Source organism: Rhododendron vialii, chromosome 5a, assembly GCF_030253575.1.
Source record: "Rhododendron vialii isolate Sample 1 chromosome 5a, ASM3025357v1".
Taxonomy (NCBI): Eukaryota; Viridiplantae; Streptophyta; class Magnoliopsida; order Ericales; family Ericaceae; genus Rhododendron; species Rhododendron vialii.
The window spans coordinates 5,205,230-5,230,067 of record NC_080561.1 but is presented as its reverse complement, the minus strand read 5'-3'; the positions used below and the strand labels follow the sequence as shown (position 1 = coordinate 5,230,067).

Genomic DNA, 24,838 nt, shown 5'->3' with positions numbered 1-24,838 from the left:
CGTGCGGTATGTATCTTGGGTTTAGAACTAAACAAATTGTGTAGGTGAAATGTACATGTACGATCATACAGAGCGAAATTAAATCGTACTAACCTCCGGTCATTATCGTATGTCTAGCTTATTTTTTTCAAGCAACTATCCTACTACCACATACAATCACAAAAACTCTAACTCTCACATCAAACATGGGGCTACACACCCAGTGTGTGCAGAATTACTGTATTGTTTTCCCAGGAGACCTACCGACAAGGAATCGTAATTAAGGTGTGATTAGAATCTTAAACGAGAAACTAATGGCGGTAAATCCCTCACGGACAAGGTGGGTAGAGTCAAGTTTAATTTGCTCTTGAGTCTTGACAGGACAGCGGTAATTAAGGTAATCTGCTGCTGTTAATGCTGTGAGTTTTACCGGCATTAGCTGGATTTGGATCGTTATTTGGTCTTGCGATTGAATGGTCTAAAGTAAATTAGTGGTTAATCTCGTTTTGAATCGTGGTTAATCTAATAGCTTTCACGTGGGGTTTCTTTTCTTTTGCTTTTGTTTTTGTTTTTGTTTTTTTTCTCTTTGTCCCGTCCAATAATAAAATGGAGCACCCACTTGGGTTCGGAACAATGACGGTGTCTGTTGTTGTGAATGATCGCTCTCGTGAATTTTAGTAATTTTAATGTATTTTGTAATGATGGTTTAACTTTTGCGCTTCACTTTTGCTTACGTTGCGTAATGTAACTTGGGTGTTTCCATTAACCTAAAAGTCATGGACTACAACATTTTGGTTTTTGTTTTTATTCAATTATTTTTGTGTTTTTTTAATTTTGAGCCAATTTTTTTTTGTATTATTGGTTCCACTCGACTCGAGGAATCAGAAAAGTAAAAAATTATGATTTTTAACCAATTTGCTTAGGAAATATACGACAAAAAGACCAAAAAGTCAGCTTTTGAGTTTTTTCTTGGATATTTCAAAAAATACTTGTGTAAAAGTCAAAAAATTTTACTTTTTTGATTTCTTTCGTCGAGATAAACCAATAATACATAATAAAAAAAAATTAGCGCAAAACTTACAAACGCGATTTTATTTAATAAAAATAAACAAAAAGTTTGTAGTCCATGACTTTTAGATTTGTGAAAAATGGAAACACCCCCTTCATTAGCATTAGAACAAAAATTGTTTAGGTAAAATATATACATACGAGCATTCAAAGCAAGATTGATCATACTAACCTCTAACCATTATTGTCTAAGTTAAAATATCATAGAATCCTTTAATACGCAATCTTCACACTCTCTAACTTATGCATAACTCGAGTGCCTTAAATTTAAGTGATCAACACAATTTTTTTTTCTATTTTCCTGGTAGTTATTTTTATAGTTACACTTTGGAATTTTACCCGAGCTCAATTCCTTAATTTTTTTTGATGCAAGAGCAAGAACTTCATTAAAAATTCACATTCATTTTTTTTGTTATTATCTACATAAATTTAATATTTTGCACTTTTTTCAATACATTTTTTCACGCAATCAAGAATAATATTGTATATTCAAATGAATAAAGAGAAAAAAAGAAATGTGAATGATAAAGAGGAATGTGTGAAAATCATTTCCCTAAAAGAAAAACACAATTCCTCTGTTTTTTTTTTTTAAATTTATCCGCAACACTCTGTTGGGTACAATCCCCTTTCTACCGTTTCTTGCATCAACGCTCACCATATTCGATAATTATTCTCTTCACATTCTAGTTACAGTAAACTGTAGAGAGAGAGAGAGAGAGAGAGAGAGCTGAGAGAGAGAGAGCAGATCATTATAAAGTGGAATATAAGAGGCTACCACATGCCAAAGATGCTTTCATTCTCTATCTTCCGTATTCTTAAGCTTGAAATACTGTAGGATCAGAGCGTCTTTTACTGCCATTTCAGACCCTTATCATCTCCTTTCTTGTACTACACCTCTGAGCTCACCCTCTTCTTCAAAACTGGATGTCTATGCCCTTTGAAGCCCATGATTACATGAGCTTATCAGAGGCTCCTGGCCCTCCAATGGAAACCTCTGAAAAACCCAATATTTCTTCACAAACCAATGATAAAAACATGGGCTTGAACTTGAAAGCCACTGAGCTGAGACTGGGGTTGCCAGGTTCTGAGTCACCAGAGAGAGAATTTGGACTCTGTGTCAAGAGTTTGTTCTCAGGGGCCAAGAGAGGCTTTTCTGACACCTTAGATGGTGGTTCTAGGAAGTGCGTCTTCACTGGGAGTGGTTTGTCTGACTTGGATTTGGCTAAAAATGGTGGCTTTTTCTCTCCTAAAGGTCTCAGTGGAGGTGAGGTTAGCACTCAGCAGTCTTCCATGGCTGCCAATGCTGTGAAAGAGGCAGTTCCTCAGGCCCCAAAGCTGGTGCAGGAGAAGAAGCCTCAGATTCCTTCAGCTGCAAAGTAAACTTTTCTCTATTTTTTCGCTTTTTGTTTCTTGAGAAAGTGAATTAAAACCTGGCATGGCATGCATACTCGGTTCTTTTTAGGGAGTTATGTTAATTTCATTTTCTTGGTGGGGGGTTTTTGTGCTCAGCTCCTTTGGATTGTGAGAAATGATGAGATAAAAAAGGGGAGCCCTTTCCCACCAAAAATTTTCATTTTGGTACTTTTCTCTCTCCATTTGTCACAAAATTAGTTATTCAATCCAAATGAGTGAGTTGGAGAGAAACTCTATTCCTTTCTGTTCTTTTCTCCCCAAATCATCCCTTATTGTGGGGTTATAGCTTTGCAGTATAGTTGTAGAATTCTACATGATCTTCCTTCCCAGTTTTCGCCTACGGTGGTGGATGTTTGCAATTTTTGTGAACAATAATTTTAAAAGTATATGGCTTTCTGAAATAGCGATTCCCAGATTGTTGAGATAAGCAGTAGTACTTTTTAGGCCTTTGTTAAGAGCTTTGTGCTACTTTTTAGGCCTTTGTTAAGAGCTTTGTGCTGAGGGTGTACTTTCAAAGTTTCTATTAGACATGTAACTATTCTTCTGATATGTGTTGTTGGTTGTTTTGAATTCAATGTTGATTACGTTCAGTTATGGAATTTCATGTAAGTTTTCAACCTCTAGGGCTTCTTAATGTGAGAGATGCAGATATTGCTAATTCTGGTTCGTCGTATTCTCCTCCATAGTGAAATTCATCTATTGTTTGTCGCCCGTGGATCTTCATTTCAAGCTCGACAACATGAATCCTTTATGTTTTGTTCTGTTTATAATGTTCTTATTTTTCGTTTCCTTCATAAAAACAAGTGGTACAATATTCATCTGTATGCTTTGTTTGCTTGATTTCACTACACCCTCCTTATGTTATGCTGGTTTTTTGGCAGGCCTCTTTATTTGTTATTGGGTTTCGTCGCGATTGAATTGTTTAGTTAATATTTTGGCTCTTGTCCTTGAGCCTTTGAACAATAATAACCCAAATTCGGCTGGTCCTTTATCCTTTGAACCATGATTAACACAAATTCCTGATGTGTTTGTGAGACAGGGCACAGGTGGTAGGATGGCCACCAATTCGATCTTTCCGGAAGAATTCAATGGCTAGTAATCAACCTAAGGATGATGACGAGGTGGATGCCAAGTCGGGGTCTAGTTGTCTCTATGTCAAAGTAAGCATGGAAGGTGCCCCATACCTGAGGAAAGTTGATCTGAAAATCTACGGCAGCTATGCAGAAATGTCTTCAGCACTGGAAAAGATGTTCAGCTGCTTTACAATAGGTAATCTCTCTATGAATCCTACACCCTCCCTTTGCTTAGTTGAGGTATAATTGCAAGTTTGTGTCATGGAACCCTAAATCTCACATCTATGAAGGTTAGATGAAGACAAAAATGGCCATGAAATCGGCAGACGCGAAGTAGTTGAGTAGTTCCATGTTGATTCCTATGGGAAAACATAGGAATTTTTCAACTTCAAAGGGATGCCAAATATCCCGTTGTAACATCTTCTCCTCACAGGCAAAAATTGAAGGGGAACAAATGATCACTACAAAAGAAAAACATACATGACTGAAGATGTTACTTGACTATTCAATAACTTCCGATGATATGGCTGTCACTGCAAGTAGCAGCTCAAGGTTATCTAAAGTTGTGAATCTGTGATAGTTGTTTCGAGATGCCAAATCATTCTATTTATTGTCTCTTAACTGCAATTCTGAACAATTTACGAGTTGTAAGAACAAAAGTATTAATTGTGTAACAACAAATAGAGTGGTCATGAGGGTGAAAAGAGATTTGCCTGATGGCTTATACTTCACTCAATCGTGGCAGATAAAAACAGCCAATAGAATGCTTAGTTAAGAATGTTGCATGATAGTTAAAGGCTTCTGCGTGGAGATTTAGGTTTCATTCAGAGTAGCTGTGGTGATTTATCATCGGTTCTATTATTCTTGTTCTTTCTTGGTACGACTGTAGGAGAACTAACTACTCAGAAACTAGCTAATTTATATACTTGACACGAGCTATAAGTCTGGAATCTTTTAGTGGAGTATATATGTATTTTTTTGGATAAGCAATCTTTTAGTATGTCATCACATGTGCATAAACATCATCAGATTTTGGATAAGTAATACCATATAGTTTTGGTCCTCTTGCGCACCATGAGTTCTCCTTGCAAGCCAAAGAAAGAAGAGTTTGATCCTATGTGACGGTTAACAGCTAAAGCTGCTGGTGCAGCTTTTTCACCCTCAATCTGATTCCAGTACTAGTTCTAGACTGAATGCATGCTTTTATTTGCACTTTTCAAAGTTGTCATTGCATTTATAGACATGAAGTGCAACAAGTATACGTGCTCTCTCTCTCTCTCTCTCTCTCTCTCTCTCTGGTGTTCAAATTCATCTTTCCCTTAAAGGGAGTTAATTCGATTGTCAATGACTGGTTCAGGACAATGTGGTTCTGATGGAGTTCCAGGGCGTGATGGACTGAGTGAGAGCCGATTGATGGATCTCCTCCATGGTTCTGAATACGTGCTTACCTATGAAGACAAAGATGGTGATTGGATGCTTGTTGGTGATGTTCCATGGGAGTAAGTGTAATTCCAGTTTTAGATGGACGTAGTTTGGACCTATTCATTCTAGTTAATTGGTTTGATCTGAATTTGAAACCTTTCTGTTGATACTTTCTCAACCAAACTGAATGAAACCACCTACGTTTGCTATAGCAACAATATAACTAGTTATATCTATGTTCATATCAAATACATGTACCAAAACTTCTGCAGAAGAGGTACTCCTTATTCAGCGAATCAATACTATGATGCACTTTATAAGTTTCCATGAATCGATAAAAATATCTTTTTCCCAGTTTACGAGTAGGGAGTTTTTGCGGTGGGTAATGCAATATCAATGTGGGATATCAGCAGTCTTGCCATTTGAAATGTCTGACTGGCAATCCGGTTGTAATTTCTAAGCGATTCCTGTTGCTTATATGGTACTGAATCGATATCTTCTACTAACATTTGTCACCACATCTTAACATATTTCATTCTCTTCTTACCATATAAACCCCGACGTTCTTTACTAGTTAAAGAGGTATGTTTCTGTCCTGATTTCTCATTGTTTGCTATTGCAGAATGTTTACCGACTCTTGCAAGAGGCTGAGGATCATGAAAAGTTCAGACGCAGTTGGTCTAGGTATGACCTCAGGACCGATCAGATACCCATTTATCGATGCATGGCTTCAATACTCAAAATCCCATAACATGAAACTATGGATAACCTGACCGGATGCATGCAATGATGGCAATTACATTCATCTTCTTAAAACACAATAACATAAAACTTGTCAAGTATAAAAGATTCTGTTACCTTGATCAACGATTTGCCTTATTTTAGCCCTTGATCGCCTTTGGTTACCTGTTAACAATCATCGTCTCATGAAAATCTCATCAATATGCAATACTTGCAGCCCCCCGAGCCATGGCGAAGTGCAAAAATCGCAAGTAGTGTGTTACTGTTCATTGTAGGAGTTCCATCTCTCTATGGTGCAAGATGTTGAAGACTGGTTGTTAAACAAACGCCCGAAGCCTTGAGGGTTTACATATTCAGTTATTCACCATCCTATTTCATTATTTGTGTGTTTTCGAAAGAGTGTTAATCCTTGGTGTACTGGAAAAAACTTTATAGTAGCAACAGATATGTCTCTTCCAATCTCATGTATTCTGAATGCTTCCAGCTCAAGGGTTAAATGTGTAAAGGGTTTGCTGTATCAAATCTCTCTCTCTCTCTCTCTCTCTCTCTCTCTCTCTCTCTCTCTCTCTCTCATGCATACGTCCATGACTTCTCCCATGTGGGAAAAGCTCTGGTGAGATTGTGTACTGGTTCACACACTTTTATTTTTGGGTATCGGAACATTTATTTTTGTTTTTATTGATGTTAATTTTTACTATTAGTATTTTTTTATTAATTACATGGAAATTGGGATTGGCTTTCTTACACAAAGGAGCTTGAATTGGAACAGGAGCTAGCTACCAAATGAACGTTTAAATCTTCCAAATGGATTTGGTGATGGGCCTAAATGTACCCTATCGCATGGAAATAGATTGTCTTCACTAATTAATCCTATCCTAAGTCACATAGTTTGTGTGCTTGTGCAGGCACAGAAGCGCGTGAAAGCGTCTTCGAAACATATTCAAACCTACTAAAATTCGCAAGAGCGAGGATTGAGAGCTCAAACATAGTGCGAGAATTGAGAGCCAAAGCGTAGGATATTTTGAATGATTATGTGACTAAGTTCCCATCCATTGTTGGAACTATTTTATAAATGTAACTCCTACAAAAGATTCTTACCCGTTTTTATTTTTTATTTTTGATACTTCGGAATATAAAGATTCTTAGCCGTCAAGAGACTCTTAACATTGTAAAAGATTCTTAGCTGTCAAGAGACTCTTTAACATTGTAAAAGTACCTACAATGGTTTTGACAATTTTTTATGAGCCAAAGCTATTTTTTGACCTGCTACACTGTTATTCGGTTAAAATTTGACAAAAATGCTCAAATAATGCTAAAATCAGTATTTGGCCTCTATCACTTGTAATCTTTGGATCAACCCACATATCACAGCCATAAAATTGCTTCCAAGAGCTATTAACAATTCAATGGCTGAGACCCGTTTTCACGGCGAGCCAATTTTTGGCTTCCAACATGGCTCCCCATGGAAAGAGAGAATTTTGATCTTGGAGCCAGGCTTCAAAAAATAGGTATGACCGTATGACTTTTGGCTTCCAAAATGGCTGCCCAAAACAACAGCGGATAAATACAAATAACAGAGAGGGTGGACTAAAAGAAAATAAAAATAAATTCCAGAATATCCCGTTTTAGTAGAATAAACGGGCACCAAATTTGTGATTGCATAAACAAATTCCAGTATATCTTTGTGAGAGAAAGAACTAGGGTTTTAGAAAGAAATTCATCACCTTCCCAACTGAATCTCTCTCTCTCTCTCTCACACGCGCGCGCGCGCGCGCCCACACACACACACCGGAGGATTCCCCAATAGAAGATGAAACTCAAGCAACTGGAAAGTCTTCTAGGAACCCTTCAACAGTTCTCCAACCCAAAGGTCTCTCTCTCTCTCTCTCTCTCTCTCTCTCTCTCTCTCTCTCTTCATGTGTTTCTTGATGTATACATGTATAAATACTTGTGACTGAAGTGGGTAGTATGTTCTGCTATTGCTGCAGATTGATCTTGAACAATACCCAACTGGGCCCCACATCGCTTCTCGGATGTTATACACTGTACACTTCTAATTCTTTCGTTCTGTTTCTCCCCATTTTCCAGAGGCACGTCTTTTTGGTGGGCCAGAAGTTTCTTTCTTTATGTTTTTCAAAATTGTTTTGTAAAATTAGTTTTCTTGTGGAAATCATTTAGGCAGAGAATTCATTTGGGGATGTGACCAACAAGGTAGTGGCAGACTTCGGTTGTGGGTGTGGCACATTGGGCCTTGCAGCTTCTCTCTTGGGTGCAGAGTGAGCTGTTGCCTATCTTCCCCTTTCTATTTTTTTGCTTCCTCTATTCCGAATTGTCTTTTTATTGTGAACATTCGATCGAGGTTTTGATAACTTCCTTTATAAATATGTTTGATATTTTTGGTAATGTCATATTACTGGACCAGAAACTATTGGCAATGAAAGAATTAGCGATTCAGTACAAATGGTTTTTCGTCTGTGTTGTGATGCACGTACACACATTTTGATCTGAACCCTTGATTGGTTTGAACAGATACGTTGTTGGCCTGGATATTGATGCTCAATCAATTGAGATTGCAACAGCAAATGCAGAAGATCTTGAGGTATTCCCGGTTTGGTTAATGTTAGTAGTGCTTCATCCATAACGGTTTTCAAGGCATATGTTAGTACTGCTTCATCGATAACGGTTTTCAAGGCATTCTCAGCTTGATGAGACTGACTGATCGATGTGATTCTGGACTGTGGGCTCGATACCTATGTTCGTTTTGTTGGCAGTGAACTGATGTTTTGTTTCTTTGTTAAATGGTCACAAATACAGTTAGAAATGGACTTTGTTCAATGCGATTTGAGGAACTTAGGATGGAGAGGTAAGTCTCCTGTCGCTCACTTACCAACACTCGCAGAAATGATAAAAGCATCTAGACTTGCTGTAGATTTTTTTTCACTACGTGTTTCAGTGTGCACAAATACATCATTGAAGTGGATTGGCAGAGGCACAAATTCACTGTTTCCCAATCTTAGATCATCTACCGAAGTAGTGATTTTGGTTTCTTTTGTAGGTCCAATTGTTCATACTGTTGTCATGAATCCTCCATTCGGAACCCGGAAAAAGGGTGCGGATATGGATTTTCTATGTGCGGCTTTGAAGGTAAATAGGAGGACTCCTTTTGTCATATTGGATGCATTTATCCAGTCTTCCTTTTCCTAATAAATTTGTCTTGTAAATTGCCGATCAGATTGCTTCGCAAGCCGTTTATTCCTTGCATAAGACGACGACAAGAGAAGTAAGTAGTTTGATCTAAAGTTCCTTTTTTGAGAATGAAATTTTTTCCAAGTCGCTAGATTGTACTATAACTAATTTCCATTTTATCATTCATGGCATGCCAATGCAAGTCAAGGGAAACAAAATATTCAGTTAGTCATCCAAATACTTACACAAGAATTTTCGCTATATCGTGTTGAACATGATATAAGATCATGTTTCATGGAATTGGGAGCTAGCCCAAGTTTTGAATTTCGCTTTTGTTGATGGAATGGGTACTATTCTAGCAAGTCATTAAAGAACTAAGCAAGGAGCTTACTGCCCAATATTTTGCGTCCACTTTCTATCATAAGCATCTGGGTTATAAAAGCTTTAACTTCTGGATATTTTTGCTGACACCTTTTAATTTCTGGCACATTTCATTCTCTCTCTCTCTCTCTCTCTCTCTCTCTCTCTCATTGCAAATGTGGAATTTTCTTTGCTAACGTGTTGTATGTTCATTGTGGAAAGCTTTCTTCCAATTTTCGATCGCTATCATGGGTGCATTCGATAATCGCTTTATCTACTCTAATTTCAGCATGTGAAAAGGACAGCCTTGAGGGATTACAATGCCAAAAGTGCAGAGGTCTTGTGCGAGGTACATGATTTAATCTGCTCCTTTCAGGAACAGAAAATTTGTGTTTGGTTCTCGAATAAATTTGTCAGAATTTTCTTTCATGCTGCTCAACTTTCTTCATATTTTTATGCCTTCTCCAGCTTCGATTCGATGTGCCGCAACTATACAAATTTCACAAGAAAAAGGAGGTAGATATTGCTGTGGACCTCTGGCGATTTGTTCCGCAGAGAATTCAAGGAAGGGGTTTATAACACCCATTCAAGACAGTGCATCTGGTTTACAAAGTCATGAATGAGTAATATTTAGAGGAATGTAATTGTGTTGTTCTGTGAAAAACTACCCAAAATTGCGGCTGCTGCCCACTAGTTGTAATTGCTTGTAGAGAATAATTCCTTCATGCACTGATATATGTTCTTGGAACTGAATTTTTATATGTGAACTTCCAAAAGTTTTCACCTCTGAGATCTTCTGTCCCAATTTCTTGAATTATGGCATCAAGTGGTGTTTTCTTGTTTTTAGTTCGATTGGCTTCAATCGGTTCATTGGCTGTTGGCATGAACGTGCTGCAAGAATGGGGGATAGAAAAGCTTAGAACGAACGTTGTGCCTTGTTGCGTATTGTGGTGTGTTTGGAGGTAAAGGAATTGGTTAGACTTATTCATCCAATTTCTTTGGTATCTTAATATTCCTATTTTTTAACCTAGAGGAATCTATATTGATCGATCGATCTATCTATCTATACTTCTTATAAAGTATCTATCTATACTTTCTTAAAAGGACCCTCTCCCAGCAACATTCATCGAAGGCGAAGCCGGTATATCCTGATTCCACCATCTCAATGTCTGACTACATTTAGTCAGCCAAGGGAGGTATCTCATATTAATGAGAACCGGTATCCTCATTAATACAAGAAACCTCCCTTGGCCGATCAAATTTCTGATGCCAACATTGGATGCTCAAGCTTTTCGATCTCCTGAACCTGTGCTGGAAGAAGAGACATCTGAGGCTGCAGGAGAGGCTGGATTCTATTCACCACAGATGTTGCATGGTGATGAAAATGAGGAAGTGATCGACCCCGAAGAGGACAAGGCAAAATTGGAACTGAAACGCAAAGCTGTGTTGGAAGAACAACAAAGACGGAACCAAGAAGCAATGGCTTCAAGGCCAACTCCACGAGATAACTTGGAGACGAAGGCCTGTAATTGCATCTGCTCCTGTAATTGCAGAAATGTGGCCCTCATCCAGTATAACTCAATGTTTAGGGTTTAGGAGTTAGGGTTTCATTGATTTTTGCTTCAACAATTTGGATTACTCTCATTCCAAGCTTATTGGGAAAAAAAAGTTGAGAAAGTTCTCAATATTTAAGATTGAAAAATATGGGTAGTGGTTTTCGCACTCCCCAAAGTTAATAGTGCAAGAATCAATATGGAGTTGATTTTCGCACTTCTCAAATTGTTAACTTTGGAAGGTGCGGTTAACAATTTGGAAAGTGCGAAAATCACTCTCCAAAATAATCCAAATGTATTTCTTTGATTGTGAAGATTTAGTTTCTGAAGTGTTGGTGGTATATTCTAATATCGCGAGCATTTTAAACTTTTTTGTTTGTTTGGTGGTGGTGAAATAACGGTGGAAGTGATGGTGAAGTGACGATGGTATAGTACTTGATAGGTGGATAGCCATGGTGATATTGTGTTAATTGATGGGGAACAGTGAAAGTGCAATGGCGAAATTATAGCGGTCGAGTTGCAGACAACTGTATTGGTGGAGTCAATAGTCAAATGACGGTGGTGGTAGTGGTGTGATAGTCATAGTGGTCTAGTGATTGTGTTGGTGGTGTAGACAACCGAATTTGGCTTCCTACATGTACCAGTGTCGCCTTGGTCGAATTCTAATGATAAAATGATTTCTAATGATTTGAGGAAGTGTGAAAAACTCTATGAACTTTGTGAAAGTCTTACATAATGAATGAATATCCTAGAACTAGGGATGGGTGTGCCGAATGAAATGTAGAATGTATAGAAAGTGTGCAAACATATTTTAGCCTTAGTAGCTCAGAGGATCTTTGAATGCTTTTAACCAATTTTTCATAAATTAAACTTCACTAATTTCATTGTTCGTTTACATAATATTTTAGTACTTTGAAAATCCTATTTGTTCGTATATAAATGGTCTTAATCAAATGAGGGGATACGACCGGTTTACAGCAATAATTTATTTTTCGACCCACAAAGGGTAAAATCATAATTTCATTGGATGTACAAATGATTCCGGATCTTAACAATATGGTAAGAAAGTAGATTTAACAAGCTTTTTTACGATTTAAACCACTCGCAAATTGGATTTCGGGTGTATCCATATCGAGCTTGCAAAGTTTCTATTCTATGCGCCCAGGGCGTGAGAGAGTGCGCCTTAGACTCATCAAAATGCGTCTGGGCGCACTAAAGCAAAGTTATCAATTCCGTACCGGCCAGCGTACCGTTTTCACTACTGGAATGGTACGTACGGTACCGGACTGTATCTCGGTATCGTTCCGGATTTACCGCAATTAATATTTTATATATATTTAATATATATCTACTAGGTTGCAAAACCATTTCCGTAAAACAAATGGCAGCAAAAAATTATCCAAAAAGACTCAAAACAAAGTTACGAAATAGATCAGGATTCTATCGTGATCTTAATTGAAGAAAATCATATATAAGCCTATAAGTTTCTTTTAATTAGTTTAGAGCCCACAACTTATGTCATAATAAAAAATAAAAAAAAAGAGAAGGTAATTTTGTACCGTCCGGAACACCGGAAAATGTCCGAAACAGGCCGGTATCGTCCGGTATTGGCCGGAACAGGCCGGTATTTCAACCGGAACGGATCTTGAGTCTTTGTGTTCCGTTTAAGCACCGGTATGGAACGAATTTCACAACTTTGCACTAAAGTTGCCTAACAGGCCAAATTTTGCGGATTTGTTCGGGACACTCTGAAACTCTAATTTGCGCGTAGTTTGAACCATTAAAAAGCTTGGTCAATCTACTTTATAATCCAAGTAGTTTGGATCCAAAATCATTTATACATAAAAAAAAATATGAGACCATTTTATCCTCAATGGGTCAAAAGACAATTTGTTTCGCTAAAACTTTTGTAACTTTCTCATTTCAAATCGGATCAAGACCGACTCTATATCGATAATTGGGGTTTTAAAGTTCTACAAGATGGTGGAATGCAGTCATAAAAATATTTAGCTTTAGTTCGTGAAAGTGGGTAGAAAAGAGATCATTAAAAAAATCTTCGCAGTCGTTAAGACTAAAACATGTTTTATGTTTCATCTACATCCGATATATATATATTTTTTAACAGAACATCTACGTCCTATTAAAGTCTTATTTTTAGCTTTCTCACAAGTTTTTTTTTGTCAAACAATACACAAACAAAAATATATTTCCTTTCCCTTTATTTTCACTACAAAAATCAAGAATAATTTTTCTACACCAGCTTCTTGGTAAGTGAACGGAACCTAAAATGATACGTAGTTTATTTATGCATCTACTCATTAGTCATTAATTAGTACCACTAGCATGGGGAGAGAGAGAGAGAGAGAGAGAGAGAGAGAGAGAGAGAGAGAGAGATGGAAAGTTTTCACTGAGGTGTGGTGTGGTGGATAGACATGATAGTTAAATTTGCAGTATTCCAAGCCCCCTTCCCATGCATGCATCATCTTCTTCCTCTGGAATTAAACATACCAAAATGTAGCTCAATTGTTGAAACCACGCCATCCCACAACTACAAGCAGTCAAAAGAAACGCTAAAACGATCTCGCTCGATCGTTTGAATCGATCAGTACATCCGAATCCGATCAAGCAACTGATCAAGCAATGACCAGAAATCATGACTTGCCACGGTGCCAGGCAAAAATTCACAGCAAACCAGTACTCTATTTTCCTCTTTGATCCGTTCAATGTTTTTCTTTCGGCTTTTTGCAACGCCTCGATTTTGAGCCACCAAAGACGTAACTGGACAAAGGAACAGCACCCAGCTGCGAAAATAGCATACGCGAGCATTGCAATGAAGAGAGGATCATCAACCGTCATAATTAGTACTCCTGCATCAATCACAGGGAGCAAAGAATCAACCAGCAAGAGGTGGACAACAGCCGAGCACGCAAAAGTTTTCCAGAGAGAGGACGAGAATGTCTTCCCGAGCCGTTTCACGGCAGTCGTTAGGAAAGCCGTTACGAGTAGCGAGACAGCCAAAGGAGCGAGCAGGAGAGGATTTTCGGCCGGTAGACGGACTAGAGATGTCACCGTACTAGAGAAAAAGTTTTTGGCAAGTAAAAATACGAACGTGGCCGGTTTGGCGCCGGAGGAGGAGACGGTGTACGCAAATAAGAGAAGAGAGTTGAGGAAGATGGATAGAATGGTGACCGTTCTAAGCTTCCTATTTTCTAATTGGAGTTTGTTAAATTTCCTCAAAATATCAAGCAAAACAGAACGCCTGTGGGAAACCATTGCTGTACTTTTCCCCATAATGGCTCCTCGAAATGCTTTAACCGAATTTAGCTTTGGGTTTTCCTAAGAGAAGAGCAAGCACTGTATATATGTAAACTCGAGTGGAGGTATTTTGGATTAAATTTGTCATTAACACATAGATTTATTTGTTTATTTATTTACTTTTGTGTTTGGAATTGTAAATAAGACATTGAAGATTAGAAAACGCAGGTGGTTAAAGAGGTAAGAGGAGGAGGTTTCAAAGTTGAATGTACGTAATTAAGGCGATGAATAAAAGTGAGACAAGATGTGCAGTTTGGATTTCCATATCATAAATGATGCAAATGAAAAACCATGTAGTGATACAACAGGGAGCATCGTGATTAGCAAATGTAGTTGTGAATGCAACAAGCGGTAAACGACAGGTATAGAATCCAAGGTTGTCAATACCGTACTGGCCAGTACATTATGTTTTTTTGTAAAACCGGTACCCCACCCCCTCTAGTTTCGTTCGGCTCAAATCCAGGTCGGTGCCGGTCGGTGGTAGAATCTGGGTTTGACCATGTGTGGAAATAGTATTTCGAAATCCCATCCCCAATTCTGGTCTTGTAGCTCTTCTGTATTAGAAAGGACACCAAGAAAGAGATGCTTATGCACCGGTGCTAACAAAATGAATAGATTTCCTTTCATTGCCAAAAAAGAAAGAACATATCGGATGATATATATCAAAGTCTAAGAGTACCTTAACCTCAACAAAAACTTGCCATTTTCGGCCTTTCCCAACAGTGGAAATCATAACAAAAAAAACTCTGCCTGAATTAATTCTATAAATCTTCTCACTTTTTGTCGATTTCATCAGCATCTCATGCCTCGTTCTCCGTTTCTGCAGTTTCATTCATGTCCCCGAGAGTAAATCGCACAAATCTCCGGACTTTTATGTTCTCCCCAAGAGCAGCAACCGTCTGCTTCACCAAATCCTTCACCAGGATGCTATCATTCTTGATGAAAGGCTGCTCTAAAAGAGCGACCTCACCAAGCCTCTTTGAGATTCTCCCCTCAACGATTCTCTCTCTTATGTTCTCAGGTTTCGACTGAAGGTCCTCTCTCTGCATCTCCAGCTCCTTTTCCTTGATCACAATGCTCTCCGGAACATCTTCAATCGATACATATTGCACCTGTGGGCAAGCCACAACTTGCATTGCCAGATCATCTACCAACTCCTTGAATTTTTCACCTCTGCCCACAAAATCAGTTTCACAGTTGACTTCAATTAGAACTCCGATGCGGGAGTCATGAATGTAGGATCCAATCCTGCCTTCCGCAGCAAGCCTACTGGATTTCTTGTCAGCAGTTGAAAGACCCTTCTTTCTGAGGTATTCTTGTGCCTTGCCAAGGTCTCCTTCGGTTTCAGAAAGAGCTTTCTTGCAGTCCATCATCCCGGCACCAGTTTCTTCCCGAAGTTGCTTGACCAATGCAGCTGAAACTGTTGCTTTCTGCGGCCTGGAATAGGGCTTCATCATATTAATTACCGCCAAGTATTACTACTAATACGGGAAAAAAATAAAATGCAAAAGCGCAAACCCAAATTATGTATGACACAGTGCAGCAATGAAATATATTTCCTTTAGAGTTTGGCGGGTATTGCATCAAATTCATGATGAAGTGGCTTAAAGCAAAAGTGCTGATGTTTTAGATTTCTGTAGAGATTTTTCCACCGTCTTTTGATATGATCAGAGATTTTCCTTAGAAGGTATTCCATTGAATACATGATGAAGTGGCTTAAAGAAAATGAGTTGATATTTTAGACTTCTATTTAAGATTTTCCACTGGATTCTGCTATGATCCTTGCAGTGGTATAAGTTTACAGGACAGAACCATGAAGAGCGTGATGAGTAAGTCCTAAAAGACACTATGCAAATACTATATGAGCAATATCAAGCCAAATTTTCCTCACTACCGATTAAATTAGAATGGCCAGGATTGGCCTGACATTTGAATCATGTTTGGCGTCATTTGCACCCAATTCTGCAGATCGTGGAAAAGCACTTACATTATTTTAAGCTGGTCCGAGCCAAATAGCAGCGTAATTTATCCTCCACTCATGAATATCTCAACCATGTAATATATAACTCAAAGTAGAAACTTACTTATCAACAGCTTCAACGACATCAGGCTGTGAAGGCGCCACTACAGATTTTGCGGCAGTTTGGGCAGCTACCTCTGCAGCAAAGTCGTGGCTTTTTTTCTCCAAACCTTCTCCAAGGTTGAAGCGCTCAAATCTCTTCACTTTTATGTTTTCCCCTATGGTTGCAATTGTCTGCTTCACCCAATCCTTCACCACCAACTTATCATTCTTAATGTAAGGCTGCTCAAGCAGTGCCAGATCATCAAGCCTCTTTTTAATCCGCCCATCAACAATCCTGGATCTTATCTGCTCTGGTTTCGACAACAGATCTTCTTTCTGCATTTCAATTTCTCTTTCCTTTTCAACTGCTTCTTTGGGAACATCATCCGTAGCAAGATACTGTACTTGAGGGCATGCAGCCACTTGCATGGCTAGATCATCAACCAACTCCTTAAAAATCTCGCCCCGAGATACAAAATCTGTTTCACAATTCACCTCTATAAGCACACCAATCCTACTATCATGAATGTACGCCCCGATTCTCCCTTCAGCCGTGGCCCTACTGGCTTTCTTATCTGCACTTGCTAAACCTTTCTTTCTGAGAAACTCCTGAGCTTTAACCAAGTCGCCTCCAGATTCCGAGAGTGCTTTCTTGCAGTCCATCATTCCTGCTCCTGTTTCATCGCGCAGCTGCTTCACCAGAAGAGGTGAAATAGCTTCTGCTGTAAAACCGCACCATCAGATTTAGTTCGAAAAAACAATTTAAAAAATAAAATAAAACTAGGCAAAAGACTTCTCTCGAGTTGAAAAAAGCTGACAAACAATCAGATCATACAAACGTTGGCACGAAGCATAATTGTTAGAAAAGCTCAGCCCACAAAGTCTCCTTAAAACCCAGGTATCAAGGAGAGGGAAGCTAGGGCCTTATAACTAGCATAGAGGGGGCATGTCCAGGCGATGTGGGACACAATCCAACAATAATTGATGCAGATGACAGATTCATGGTGACTTCACTCTTTTTGCTGAGCCCCAGTATTGTGGTTCACTCCAATTGTAAAGGAAATACATTCTTTAATGATGAATATCGCAAGAAAAAGGAGGTAAATAAAGAAAGAGAATATCTCTAGGAGAAAGAACAAGAAAAGAGGAAGAACAAAAAGGACTCAAGACTCTCCAATAACATAACCATCTACCTTCAAGTTTCAAAAATTCCCTACAAGTTTGGTTGGTCAAGTTCCTCTTATCACCACTGTCAATTAAGTAATGCCAGACATAATAAACATGCCCTCTATTACAGGTCAGGTCTATCAGCCATGTGCTTCTGCTAACAGTACAGAAAGCCAAGTGGTTCACCAATCCGATTGTACATAAAAAGAAAAGTAAAATTACTTAGGAGGCTGAATATGACCATAGTTTACTTCTATCCCCCTCCACAATCAGTAATAAAGCAGAACAATTCCAACCAGCTCACAGGATCATGTTAGTTTGGGTTAAGGTTTCAGTTTTCATATAATCTACTATCTTTTCGTACAAAGCAGATAGAGATTTGTACATAGAACGAACAATACTAGTATCGTAAAATGCGGGACATGGTGCCACTGTTCATGGGGAGAGTGTGTAAAAGTAAAATAAGATTATGGATTCATAAAATACAGAGGGCACAAGCTAATTGTCATTCTACTTTAGTACAGGGAGCTTGCATTAACATAGGATAAATAATTACTTATTTAGAAATGAACTTTGAGTGTCAGTTTTCCCACTTTTAAGCAAACTAGATGAAGCAATGGACACTTGCGGTGAATGAGTACCATCTCATCATGCATTCATCAAGTAACAGACAATATTCTCATTTTTGGCATGCTACAAACACATAATAATAGAGATTGTAAAATACATAATGAAATGTACACAAACTAGATCTCAGACAAGATCCCAATCATTTCATGTATTTAAGCACTAAGTTGTCAGTCAAACGGACGTGTCAAATAAAGCAATATTAGTTTCATTTTACTTTCCTCTATGCCATTTTCTGCATACACAGTTTTTGAGCCATGCAACCCAGGTATAATGGAGACTTTCGCTATATACTTTTAGGCATAAAATCACGTGCAGTTATCTTAAACTCATTCGACAAGCAAGAGCAGAAAAGAAAAAGTAAAGACCTGCTGCTGTGCTCTCCTTTGAGGAGGATGCACCGTTTTGGCCGTTTGAGTTCGTAACAGTTCCATATTTATCTGGAACAGATACCACCTTTTCATCTTCGATAAGTGTGGCAGAAGCAATTTCACTCTCTGCACCAGGAGTTTCAACCTTCAGTTCATTCTGTACTTTTAAGTTGTCGATCTCCTTTTCCGCTTCACCACTGACCTGACTTTCTGGAGAATAGAGTTGATCGTCAGCCATTGGCCCAATACAACAGAGAGGTCAAATTTTGCTTACCTTCAATCCATCTATAAGCATGTAATTTTCAATTTCAAAAGCAAATATAAAATGCCTACTGGTCCTCCCCAAACTGCATAAGCATGACAATTAATTCATGCTCATAACACAACATCACATCAGCACCAAAAGAAATTTAGCCAACATAACTATTTCACCTGAAATTTATTGAAATGCAAGAAAATAAAACTGCTATTAATTATCTGGAGGACTGTGAGTAGTTCAGTTGATCCCTTTTGCATGGGCCCCAAGGGAAGTTAGGACGTCTATACCCAATCCAACCCTCAATGAACCCCACACCGTCAAGGCAGGTAACAACAATGCAAAAACTTTCAAATGTCATCTTAGGAAAGACAGCGCAGTTGCTGTATTAGGTTTTAAGTAGACATTTTTCCTACAAGCGAATAGCAATTATACAAACAACAGTAGGAAAAAGAAAATTTAAAGACCTTCATTTGTGCTTTGCTGCACTGTAGGAAAAACTATTTGGTCGTTTGAGCTGGTAATAGTTCCATAGTTGTCTGGGTTAATTCCCACTTCTTCAACTATTGTGGCAGAAATAGGTTCAATCTCTGCATTAGGTGTTACTATCAACACTTCATCTTTAGATATTGCGTCATCAGCTTGAATCTTTGCAACCTCTTCACTAATTGCACTGTCTGACACGAAAGAATTGGTTATTTGCCCAGATAAATCCTCTTTTCCCACATTTTCCAACCCATCAGTTGTAGAAACCACCTCAAAAGCAGACCCATCACCTTCAGGGGACAATACCCTAGAACTAACCTCCACCTTAGTAACTTCTTCGCCAACCTGATTTTCGATTGAGCTTTGATCAACTGCAAAAGTTCCCTCAGTTAGCTGGTCTGATGCAGATACACTTTCTTCACGAGCTAATATTTGAGACCTTACCTCCGTGACTTCCTCCAGGCTCTGGACAGCCCCATTTATCCCATCTGATGAATCAGAAACTATGATGTGCGGATCTTTAACATCATTGACCATTTCATTTGAGGCATCTAGGGTACTTGCTAGCACATTCACTTCCTTTGAAGAAGTTTCATCCTCTCCAGTCACTGTACTAACCAACCCCTCACTGGTGCTTTCTTGTTGATCCTGCACTTCCTCAACCATGGTTCCAGTTTGATCGAACTTTTCTTCTTTCTCCCTCTGATCCAAAAATGCAGCAATATCCTCGTTCTTATGAAAAGCCAACAGAAAAGGATTTGTTCGTTTATGGACGGCCCCGAAGCAATCCATTAGTTCCGGCGCTCCATTCTCCTCCTCCTCATCATCATCGTTAATATCATCATCTACTTTTTTTACTCCTGGCTTCTTGGTTAAGATTACCCGTCCACCTGAGATACGCAACACGCGCACATTAACTTCTTCACCAATCTCCACTGAAGATCCGCTGTCCTCCTCAAAGCGCGCAAATGGGTTAAATCCATCATCCATTTCCTCTGCGGCTGATGGCAGGAATCCTTCCTCCCCATCAGGGAGAGAGATAAAAGCACCCGATCTGGTTAAGTTCTTAACTATGCCCACAAGTTCCTGTCCCAGCTCAAAGTTCGAGAATGATTTCTTCCCATCATCTCTCTTCTGGTCATACCTTGGCGTGCTCGTCCTGGGGGGTCTTCCTTCATCACTACTGGCAGGACTGTCCTTCCTTTGCTGCATCTCACTGGTGTTAGCACTTTCCCGCATAGTGAGAGATATGCGTTTTGTCTCCATGTTTACTTCCACTAACCTCACCTTCACCTCTTGCCCTACAGAAACAACGTCTCCAACATCCTTAACAAAGCCATCACTCAACTGGGAAACATGTACCAGGCCATCCGTGAAAGCTCCAAAATCAACAAAAGCTCCAAATGGCTGGATAGACATCACTTTCCCAGTGAATGCTGCACCAGGAACCAGTTCCTCGGGCTTTACTGGTGGCATCTCACTCTTCCTTGTAGAACTTGAACGTCTGCTTTGAGCTGGACCGATACTAGCATCTGATTTGACAGGGGATTCTTCACTTGTTCCAACTGCATCTGTTGGAATTTCGGAGGCTGCACTAGAGTCTTCATCTGCAATGGGAGAATCTGCTTCCTCTATAGCTAAATCAGTTCCACTTTCACTTCCAGTGGCACATGTTATATGGATTCTTGATTTACGTTGTAAAAAAAATCCACTTCTGAACCGTGGAAGCGATCCAACAGATCTCGATAGAGGTAAGACGCACTTTTGCGAGGACCATGCATGTTTGGAAGAGATCTTTAAAAGATTGCATCTTTTCAAACATTGGGTTTTCCTTGTTGCAAATGGAGTTCCATTAATAAGTAGAACATTGTTTATGGAACTTGAAATTACTGTCGTCATGTTTAAATAGGGAAGTTGGGGGAGCAGTCAGCCACTAAAATAGTATCATACTTTCTTTACCTGTAAGTTAGACAAAAATCAATGAGAAAAGCAGACAAAACAAATCTCCTTCAGTGAAACACAAAATCAGACCCATTAAATCTCCCCTGAGATTGACAAATCCTCAACATTAGTGCCAAACAAATCCTACAGGCTACAAGATACAAATAAATATTTCTTGAAGAATCACACATACAAGTCAGATTTAGTTCAGCAAGGCTTCAATGTGGCCAATATCTGAAATGATAGAGTGAGTAAACACTCTCCTATCAGCTTTTAGTTTAATTACAAGTAACCCAAGTTTCCAATCAGTCCTCGCATACTAGCGAAAAAGTAGTAGAAGTCAGGCATCAGCGCCATCATTTTTTTCTTAACTTATAATGTGCAGCGGCCAGTCACCAGTAAAGGGTGTGGAAAACTTATACCAACTTGGTAAACTAAAAAAGATAACTCAGAACTACTCCATAGATTCTCTAATTCTTGGTTAAAAGGTAAAGTACTAGATCGATAGAGCAAATGATTTAAGAGATAGAAACACAACCTCACCAAGGGTATTAGTCTATTTACACATTAGTAAGCTGGATCTTTTGCTCATCAATAATGGAGTGACGGTCTTTTGAGAAACTGTATGGCTAAATCTTAAAATAAGGCGAGGAAGGTCAGTAGCCTTGCCCTCAAGCACAGTAAACCGAAAAGTACTCATGCTCAAACATTTCCCATAAAGTTAACTAGCCAACCTAGGCAAACAATTTTACAATTGAACCTGAACCAAAGAACTGCCTGAAATCTAAATAACCTACAAATAGCCTTTTGCTAGGACCAATTGAGAAGGGTTGCGGATTGACATCAGAGGGAAAAAAAAAAAGAAAAAGGAAAGAAAGATAGACAGTAGCTGGCATCCTATCTTCATCTAAAAGTGAAGAAGATACACGTTCTATCAATGATTAATCATATTGTACTTCTACAATTCTATAGTTTGGGGGAAAATGCTTTATAAAATTCTTGCAGGTAATAACACAGAAAACCAGAAGTTTCACAAGTTCTATCCACTTCAAATTGGGCATAACAGCCACTAATAAAACCGTGGCTTACCCATTTGTTTTAATCTGAAAATTTTGCTGTGATTCTGTGAAAGGTTTGTTCCTCTTCTTTTTTGGGAACTTTTTGTCCAGATTAATGCAGCTCTGCATCTTTCAGAACAAGGGTTCTTCCAAATGCAGCTCAATTATACAGCTAATACAATGTTACACAAACCATGCCACATAGCAACTCCAACCCTCAAATGACTTGAGAACAGAAAAGAGAGAAAAAAACGAATGCGAAACTATTCTGTAAAAATGGTAAACCTCGAATAATCCTTGCCAAAATCTTCTATTTGGATCAAAAGTTTCACTTGAACTATAAATTCTAACATGTGCACAGCAGACTAAGTCACTAAAGCAAAGCAAATTAAGACTTTACACAAGGACACAATTGTCCTCAATTCTAGGTCTATAAACACTCCCTAAAGCACTCCAAATGAACTCAAAAAGCTAACCAACTTGAAAGTAGAAATTCAATGGAACCCAGTAATGGGAAGCTAAAACAAGAGGAAAACGTCAATGACTCACCACAGTAGTTTGCAAAAGAATCATACTTTTAGATTTTTTTTCAAGAATCCAAACAAGTTTCTGGTGTAAATAAGGGTCAAATGAAACTTGGGTAAGCCACCCCAAATGAACTCAAATTTAAGACTTTACAATAGCATACAATTATCCTCAATTGTAGGTCTACAAACACTCCCTGAAGCACTCCAAATGGACTCAAAAGCTAACCAACTAGAAAGTGGAAATTCGACGGAACCCAGCAATGGCAAGCTAAAACTAGAGCAAAACGTCAATGACCCACCACAGTATTTTGCCAAAACAAATCATACCTTTTGGTTTTTTCTCAGGAACCCAAACGAAAATTGGGTAAGCCAACGGTAGTTCTAGTTTCTGGGTATCTCTGTTGAAGCTCAGGCGATGGAGGGGTGGTGTGTGTTTTGTGACTGAATGGGGAAAGAAAGAAGAGGGAAATGAAAGGCGGGGCTTTAAATCCTTATCTCATCCTCTTCTTGTATTTCCTATTGCTATCCAACTTATCCCAAGTTTCTCAAACGTAGTTGATCATTTTTGGCTGAGAGCGAATAGATATAGGTACTGTAATTCGTTCGACCCAATATATTGGAAGACGGAGAAACCAACAATTCATTTTTCCTTTTTTTTTTTTTTATGACCGCGAGTGATTTTTACTCTCCTGTTTGGTCAAAGACATGATATTCATGCTCGGACCAAATAATTTATAAAAAAAAATTATTTTCTTGCGACGTGGTCTAAATCGAATAGTATTTATTTGATTTTTCAAGAGTTCGAATGAGCCTACGTGTACCTTAATTATTCTTTAGAGAACAATCCATAGTCGGAGTCCGTTTAATATTAAAATAACGCCTTCTATAGACCGACTCCCGTAAGAGTTTATAAGATTTACTTCACATTGTTTGTTATTAGGTGAAACTTACCAAAATAATTGAAAGTTGAGAAGCCAATTGTCTAAAAATCAAAGTTGAAAAAAAGAATTGAAAATCAAAATAGGACTGGTGTTTTCGCAAACAATTTTTAGCCACCTTTTGAGTGGGTAAACAAAATACCTTTGGTTATGGGTTATAATATTAGAACCCGTCAAAGTTAAAATTTAGGTTGCACACCGAGTTCTGTAATGTAGACTTGTAACCAAGTGAGGTATTAAAGTAATTGGATGTTGATGTAATGATTGCTAGTACGACATGAATGTAAAAATGGTAGGCACCCAATCCATCATGGATTGATCAACAATATATATCCTAAAATTTCCACCCCGTGTGGTACTTATGGGAAAGAAAGGAAAGGAAAAGCAAGAAAAATAGTAGGAAAGCATGAGGAAAATTTAGAAAAATATTTACTGTTCATAAGCGTTTGATTATTTTTTTCTCAAACCGAACAAATGAAGAGGAAAATCTTTTAGTATTTTCCTTTCCTTTCCTTCATTTTCCATAGGTACCAAACAAACCCTTACGTTGGGCCACATAAAGTAATGGGCTCAAATTGGGCCTGTCGATGGCTTTGGGCTACATTCAACGTAAAAATGAATCTAACCTGATAATTAATACCCTCCAAGAATGTGTTTGATAATTAACACCCTCCAATGACATTTTCAGCATTAACAAATATTCTCAAATGTTCTCAGTATGTCCTTGGCGGGTATTAATTATCAGAACACGTCCTGGGCCGTCATTTTCCCGATTCATATGTTTCCAAGCAGATTGATAAGGCCTGTCCATGTCCAATTGAGTTTGATTGGGCTACTTTAACTAATCCAATGGGCTCAACCGGCCTCCCTATCTTGTTTGACTACAAGTGTGGCCTTCCACAAACAAGAACGAAACATAACCTTTGTTTTTTTTTTTTTTGTTCCTTGCCAGACGGTAGGAAGTTAGGGATTAGTTGTTAGTTGTTAACGGGAGTTGAGTGCCTCCACCACGAGGACACGAATTGAAGACCTCTCCCTTAGAAGAGAGAGTAAAGAACCAAACTCAGTAAGTGGTGTTCCATAAAGAAACGTAACCTAATCCCATAAGATTGAATGTTACAACATGGAGAAACACTGTACCTATTATTTTGGTAGAGTATTTTGACACTTTACCAAATAAATGAAAACAAAAAATAGATGATCATAGCAATGAAAAAGTAAATTTTTTTTTTTGACACTTTGCCAGCGAAATACAACACAAATTATTATGTAGCTACCCTTATAATTAAAAGGTT

At 38.5% G+C, this 24,838-nt stretch overlaps 3 protein-coding genes and 1 long non-coding RNA gene across 8 annotated transcripts; 2 read left to right on the top strand and 2 right to left on the bottom strand.

Moving 5' to 3' along the window:
• The first annotated feature begins 1,693 nt into the window (after positions 1-1,693).
• Positions 1,694-6,218, top strand: LOC131325502 (auxin-responsive protein IAA27-like). 2 transcript variants are annotated; one of them, XM_058357804.1, is made up of 5 exons: positions 1,694-2,423; positions 3,500-3,729; positions 4,891-5,032; positions 5,578-5,639; positions 5,914-6,218. In XM_058357804.1, the coding sequence occupies exons 1-5, from the start codon at positions 1,972-1,974 to the stop codon at positions 5,949-5,951; spliced, it is 924 nt and encodes a 307-aa protein (XP_058213787.1). In that variant the 5' UTR covers positions 1,694-1,971; the 3' UTR covers positions 5,952-6,218. The 2 variants fall into 2 exon arrangements, with proteins under 2 accessions (XP_058213787.1, XP_058213786.1); XM_058357803.1 differs by having other exon boundaries at positions 5,578-6,218.
• LOC131325504 (uncharacterized) lies at positions 5,916-6,498 on the bottom strand. Its single transcript, XR_009199723.1, has 2 exons — positions 6,286-6,498; positions 5,916-6,243 (listed from the first exon to the last, which is right to left on the bottom strand). It is a non-coding gene; the product is annotated as an uncharacterized LOC131325504 (long non-coding RNA).
• Positions 6,499-7,336: 838 nt separating this feature from the next.
• LOC131325501 (uncharacterized) lies at positions 7,337-10,032 on the top strand. Of its 3 annotated transcripts, XM_058357800.1 has the most exons (9): positions 7,337-7,566; positions 7,685-7,741; positions 7,875-7,972; positions 8,226-8,295; positions 8,511-8,559; positions 8,752-8,840; positions 8,929-8,976; positions 9,532-9,591; positions 9,711-10,032. In XM_058357800.1, exons 1-9 carry the CDS (start codon positions 7,507-7,509, stop codon positions 9,819-9,821), a joined length of 642 nt encoding a protein of 213 aa, XP_058213783.1. In that variant the 5' UTR covers positions 7,337-7,506; the 3' UTR covers positions 9,822-10,032. The 3 variants fall into 3 exon arrangements, with proteins under 3 accessions (XP_058213783.1, XP_058213782.1, XP_058213784.1); XM_058357799.1 differs by having other exon boundaries at positions 8,511-8,840; XM_058357801.1 differs by lacking the exons at positions 7,337-7,566; positions 7,685-7,741; positions 7,875-7,972 and having other exon boundaries at positions 8,226-8,348; positions 8,388-8,840.
• Positions 10,033-14,710: 4,678 nt separating this feature from the next.
• On the bottom strand, positions 14,711-23,188 carry LOC131325500 (polyprotein of EF-Ts, chloroplastic). 2 transcript variants are annotated; one of them, XM_058357797.1, is made up of 5 exons: positions 22,933-23,188; positions 19,061-21,038; positions 18,335-18,547; positions 16,195-16,894; positions 14,711-15,547 (listed from the first exon to the last, which is right to left on the bottom strand). In XM_058357797.1, exons 2-5 carry the CDS (start codon positions 20,976-20,978, stop codon positions 14,911-14,913), a joined length of 3,468 nt encoding a protein of 1,155 aa, XP_058213780.1. In that variant the 5' UTR covers positions 20,979-21,038; positions 22,933-23,188; the 3' UTR covers positions 14,711-14,910. The 2 variants fall into 2 exon arrangements, with proteins under 2 accessions (XP_058213780.1, XP_058213781.1); XM_058357798.1 differs by having other exon boundaries at positions 16,195-16,891; positions 22,933-23,182.
• Positions 23,189-24,838: the final 1,650 nt, after the last annotated feature.